Source organism: Saccopteryx bilineata, chromosome 6 (assembly GCF_036850765.1).
Source record: "Saccopteryx bilineata isolate mSacBil1 chromosome 6, mSacBil1_pri_phased_curated, whole genome shotgun sequence".
In the NCBI taxonomy this organism is placed as follows: Eukaryota; Metazoa; Chordata; class Mammalia; order Chiroptera; family Emballonuridae; genus Saccopteryx; species Saccopteryx bilineata.
This window is the reverse complement of record NC_089495.1, coordinates 124,967,126-124,972,641: the sequence shown is the minus strand read 5'-3', so window position 1 is coordinate 124,972,641 and position 5,516 is coordinate 124,967,126. Positions and strand designations below refer to the sequence as shown.

At 57.8% G+C, this 5,516-nt stretch overlaps 1 protein-coding gene across 2 annotated transcripts; it reads right to left on the bottom strand.

Moving 5' to 3' along the window:
* Positions 1–1,062: 1,062 nt before the first annotated feature.
* On the bottom strand, positions 1,063–5,382 carry SYNGR2 (synaptogyrin 2). 2 transcript variants are annotated; one of them, XM_066235730.1, is made up of 4 exons: positions 5,216–5,379; positions 2,675–2,912; positions 2,201–2,340; positions 1,063–2,107 (listed from the first exon to the last, which is right to left on the bottom strand). In XM_066235730.1, exons 1-4 carry the CDS (start codon positions 5,312–5,314, stop codon positions 1,910–1,912), a joined length of 675 nt encoding a protein of 224 aa, XP_066091827.1. In that variant the 5' UTR covers positions 5,315–5,379; the 3' UTR covers positions 1,063–1,909. The 2 variants fall into 2 exon arrangements, with proteins under 2 accessions (XP_066091827.1, XP_066091828.1); XM_066235731.1 differs by lacking the exon at positions 2,201–2,340 and having other exon boundaries at positions 5,216–5,382.
* Between the last annotated feature and the right edge of the window lie 134 nt (positions 5,383–5,516).

Genomic DNA, 5,516 nt, shown 5'->3' with positions numbered 1-5,516 from the left:
TGCACAGTTCTCTTGAACCACCTGGAATTCCCCAGGTTGCACTGTAGACAATGTGATTTGTTGGGGATTTCTCTCCAGATCTTTCCCTAGTACTAGTGCTCTTAGCCACTGCCCTTAACTGAGAAATGATTGTGAAGTGCGTCCTAGGTGGAACATTTACTTGTTCTTCTGTTCACACGGATTTCAGGACAAAAATGGGTGAACACAGAGCCTGGGGCCCAAGTTGGAAAGATGAGGAGGCTGTGCTCAGAGCTGCCAGCTGGGGCTGTAGGGTCAGGTTCTGTTTGTGAAACAGACGCTGGACAGTTCAGGAGCCAAGAAAACAGCTCAGCTGTGCTTCTGGAGGCTCACGTGGAGATGAGATTCCGCTGGGGTGGGGTAGGCCTGGGCTATAGGTGCCCCATGCACATGGGGTTGGGGTCCCAAGTTACACGTGTAGCACAGTGGTGAAGCTCTAACTCTGAATGCTACTTGTTTTTACTCAGGATTTTAAAACAACTAGGGCCCACTTTTGACAGCTACCTCTGTCATTGCTCAACGGGGAAATAGCTGCATCAGGTCCATGGCCTCTTCCAGGGGGAAGGGCTTGCTCCTCTGAGTGGAGTTGAGGGAGGCTGGGTGGCTAAGCCTGCTCCTTGCCACATCCTTCCTGGGAAAGGTTCTGGAGGTACTGAGCCCTGTCTGTAGGAAGTAGAGGATGCTGGCCACTCCCAGAGTATTCCTCCATTGTGGGGAGTGGGGAAAGGAAAGGATCACTGGGGAAGGGGCATACAGAGAGTTGGCTCCCAGGTGCCTCCACCAAAGCTGGCCAGGGCACAGCAGGACCCTGGCAAGGCAGTGCAGAAACCCGTCCTGTTTATGAGCTGAGCACAGTTGCTATTTTAAGATGCTGATGGAGGGCAATGTGAGGAATGAGACCCCAGACACAGGGCTGTCACCAGGCACACTGGAGAGGCACTTGCCACACCTTGCTCAAAATGCAAATTCCATAAAGCTCTCCCCCCAAGGTTGTCCCCCAGAGTGGTAGAACTTGTACTGAGGCCCAACCAATGACAGTGGAGATTATGAATGAGGAAACATTTATTCCATCTCCAGACCAGCCTAACAGAATCTGAGCAGGCTGTATGTCTTCCCCAGAACTTTTTAATACATTCAGAACAGCCTGGGGGCTTTGGGCACATGCCACACGGCCTAACAGTGGCAGAATTATTTACATAAAGCTGGGTGTTGTCAGGCAAAGCCCCTCCCTGCTGCAGAGGGCAGGGCAGGAGCATGGGACAGGAAGTGCTGCCCAGTGTTCCCTAGGGTGGGCACCAACCTTGCCCCATGGCTGTCCAGAAAAATGCCCAGAGGCCCTGGCACAGGATAATGACCCCAGACCCAACAGTGAGCAGACACTGCAGCTGTGAACACAGCTGCCCACTCTAGGGCAGGTGGTGGAGGGGACACCACTGAGTCAGGGGGCAGGAACAAACCTGAGTAAGGGGAAAGGAAACAGTCCCATACCAGCAACAGAACAAGTGGGAGGCACCCTCAGTCTCATCTTTGGCAGAGAACCCCAAGTCACTGTGGCCACCACAGCCTGGACCTGGGCCCGGCTCCTTATGGGCTTGAGAAAAACTAAGGCACTTGTAACAACAGCGTGTCAGGGTCTTCTAGCTACTCCAAGTAGGGTTGGGGATCAATAAAAGCAATGACAAACATCTAGCTAAAAACCTTTTTCTAAAAAATGCCCTTGAGGAGGGGTGGGTGCAGCCCTTGAGCATGGGCACTTCAGGGCAAGGAGGCAGGGACTCGGCTATGCACGGGGCTCCCACAGGCACCACACGGGACCAGGAGGGAAGAGTCCAGGGCGGAGGGGTGGCCCACTGTCACTCTCCCTACACCCCTTACCATCCCAGGCTGCAGCTCAGTACACAGGGGGCGGCTGGTAGCCCTCGGTAGTCTCAGCATTCTGGGTAAAAGGTGGCTGTTGATAGTTGTCCACAGACGGGCCCGGGTAGGAGGCATAAGCCGTGCTGGGGTCTGGGGTGGGGTCCACGTAGTTCTGGATGAAGTCGTCCACCCCGGACTTGTAGCGCTGGTAGGCCAGGGAAGCCAGCAGGCCCTGCAGGGAGCACCGAGGCTGAGTTCCTCTACCACCCTTTACCAAGCCCTCTACCACCCTGCACCAAAGACACCAGGAACCTGGCCCACCTACCCAGGAGAAGATGGAAAAGAAGCTGAAGGCGATGGCCGCACGGGCTGAGTCAGCTCCCACCAGCACATCTTGCAGCTTGGTGGCTGCCCACTGGTTGGTCAGGAAGCAGAAACCAACAAACCACAGGAAAGTCCAGAGAGCTGAGGAGAGGGCCAGGAGGACAGGGTCAGCTCCATGGAGGAGGCAGGCATCTCCCAGAAATCTCCAGGAGTAGGAAGGGCACTGAGGCAGAAGCTGGGGTGAGGACTGGGTGCCATCTCAGGAGGCCTGGCTCCAGATCCCCATGCTGTCACTCAACACCAGTGGGTTTCAGATGGTGGGAAATCCTGTGTACAAGCCTGTCCGCTCGAGGGGGACTCTGTGCTGCTCCCCTCCCATCTCCAGAGGCTCTGCAGACCCGGAACCCTAGAGCTTTTGGAAACACGGTCTGTTCCTATTCACCCTGAGAGCAACAGAGGTGCTACAGGCAAATACCTGAGAAGAGCAGGTCACCAATGACCAGGTACTTGCGGTCAACAGCATTGCTGATCTGGGGGAAATAGACATCGACCACGAAGAAGAAGGCACAGGCCAGGAAGGCCAGCACCCCGATGGCACTGCCGTAACGGCAGGCGTCCTCGTTGTGGTTGAACACGCAGTAACTCTGTTTGGACTCGTGGGTATTGCTGTAACCCTCACCAAAGATGCATGAGAACACGATCAAGGCGAAGACCTGGAGACAGTGGTGAGGAGAAGTTGAGCAGCTGTCCAGGTCCTCCTTTAGGAGGTCAGCATCAAAGCCCCTTGGGAAAGTGGGGAGTGAGCTGACAAGCAAGTTGCTTCTTGGTACACAGGACCTTCACTCTCACTTCTCCTGGTCCTCTCGAGAGACCAGATCACAGCTGCCACCACAAGGGGCATGGCTGGGGATTCCTGGACTGAGGATGGCGAGGAAAGGATGGGGATATCCTGAGATAGGACTGCCCTGCCCCAGCTGTCTGGCTGGAGGGGGTCATCACAGTTTTACATGATGGGGATTTAGGGCAATCTGCCCACCTTCACTTTTTTTCATTTTATTTTATTTTTATTTTTTTGTATTTTTCTGAAGTTGGAAACCAGGTTGCAGTCCGACCGACTCCCGCATGCGCCCGACCGGGATCCATCCAGCATGCCCACCAGGGGGCAATGCTCTGCCCATCTGGGGTGTCACTCTGCCACAATCAGAGCCATTCTAGCGCCTGAGGCAGAGGCCACAGAGCCATCCTCAGCGCCCGGGCAAACTTTGCTCCAATGGAGCCTCGGCTGAGAGAGGGGAAGAGAGAGACAGAGAGAAAGGAGAGGGGGAGGGGTGGAGAAGCAGATGGGCGCTTCTCCTGTGTGCCCTGGCCGGGAATCGAATCCGGGACTCCTGCATGCCAGGCCGACGCTCTACTACTGAACCAACTGGCCAGGGCCACATTTTATTTTATTTTTTTAAATACTTTTTATTCATTTTAGAGAGAAGGGGGGGCACAGGAAGCATCAACTCCCATATGTGCCTTGACCAGGTAAGCCCTGGGTTTTGAACTGGTGACCTAATTCCAGGTTGATGCTTTACCCACTGCACCACCAGAGGTCAGGCTGCCCATTTCCACTTTCAATGAGCTTTAAACACGAGTGGGCCACAAAATCAAAGAAACTAGGCCTGGATTCTCATCCCCCTGATCACCTGCTTGAGTGCCCAACCTCTCTGCCTGAATGCCCCAGTGATAGAAGACTTCCCCCCTTTCAGGAAAGCCATGACAGTACACCCTGAGAAGGAAGACTCCCACCTCCTGAGCCTCTCTAACTCTTCTCTGCCCCAGGCTGGCCTCCCCAGTTTGACCAGCTTTCTTCCTACCAGTATTTCCGGAGTCTCTGGCGTCCTGGCCCCTCCCTTCTGAGGAACCCCCCTGTCTGCCTCCCACCCGTAGCGTGTCCTGACAACACACTGCTCCAGGCTGGTCTGACCCGTGGGCCTGTTGATACAGCTTGCACTCAGCCTTGGAGGTCCTGGGTTGAGGGTGAAGGGAGGTACACCAGTCAGAACTCCAGGAGTAGTTCCAGGTCCTTGGGAACAGCCTCATGTCATCTGGTCTCCTTAAACTTCAAGGCTACCACCCATCTCCGCCCCAAGTCAGCAGATGCAGGTCTTTCTGGACATCTGGCTTCCTCCGGGACAGGCCCAGGCCTCTCCCCTGCCCCACCCCGCCTGCCTACACCAGGTCCTCTCAATAGGCTCTGGAGCTGGCAGTCACAAGCCCCACCCCCAGGAGAGATGAAGCCGGAACTCCAGGATGCTGGGGAGCACTATACCAAGCCAAACTCCTGACACTGCCGTCCCCACACACGGGCATCTGCTCCAAGGGGCAGACCCTACTACAGTCAAGCAGGGAGGGGGCATGCGTGCCACAAGGGCACCTCAGAAGGTTCCAGTCCCGGGCAGGTGTGGTGTGAGCACTGCGGTCCCAGCCTGCTACCTGCCCACCTTGTCCAGCTTTGGATGCCAGTTGTCCAAGAACATGGGACCCATTCCCAACCTTCCCACCCCAGTAACCTGCTGCTGGAAGGCTCGCCCAGCTCATGGACAGGGGTACATCTTAGAGTCACCCACTGTTGGGTGGGGCAGCAGACCTGTAGGCTACTCTTGCGTGGAAAGGAGATCCTGTTTCGGGGCGCTCGGCCATCCCCCACCTCCCACACCCCATGTGGCTTGGGAAAGCCCCTTCCAGGTGAATTCCCCAAGCCGAAGCTGCTGAGTGCCCGCCACCTGTCCTGAAGCTGCCCCAGACTCCTCCTACTGCCAGCGGGGAGATGGGCCACCCTGCGCCCAGGCCCGGGGGTGGAGGGACGCCCGAGCCCGTGAGTTGGGAGGTGGCAGGTCCTGGCCCTGCGCGCCGCCCCGACGCGCGCCGCCTCCCGCCCGGCGGCCCTCGGCCGCGGCCACCTGTCGCGCTCTCAGGCTCGCGGCCGCCGCCGGGTGGGGGCGAGCTGGTCCCCGTGGCCCCGCTGACTCACCATGCACGCGGCACGCACCACCACCTGCGGCTGCGTCAGAAAGCGCCGCAGGTCGAAGGAGCCTCCCGCCTTGGCCGCGCCGTAGGCCCCGCTCTCCATGTCGCCGTTGCCGTCGCCGCGGCCGTCGCCGTCGCCTACGCGGACCGCCGAGGGGCCAGCCGGGCGTCCCGCTCAGGCCACGCCCCCGAGGCGTGGCCAGCGCGGCCCCAGGGACTGAGGGCAAAGTGCGGGCTGTTGGCGAGCGGCCGCGAACAGCAGAACTGGCTGTAAGGCTGTTTCCAGTGGTGGATGCCCGTCCAGC

What these genes read in the sequence shown, in the direction of transcription:
- SYNGR2 (XM_066235730.1), bottom strand. Translation starts at nt 5,314, where the DNA reads ATGGAGAGCGGGGCCTACGGCGCGGCCAAGGCGGGAGGCTCCTTCGAC. An exon ending in TGGTGACCTGCTCTTCTCAG is followed by an intron (nt 2,341 to 2,674) that starts GTATTTGCCTGT and finishes CCCTCTCCTCAG; the next exon opens with CTCTCTGGACTTTCCTGTGG. An exon ending in TCTTTTCCATCTTCTCCTGG is followed by an intron (nt 2,108 to 2,200) that starts GTAGGTGGGCCA and finishes TGCTCCCTGCAG; the next exon opens with GGCCTGCTGGCTTCCCTGGC.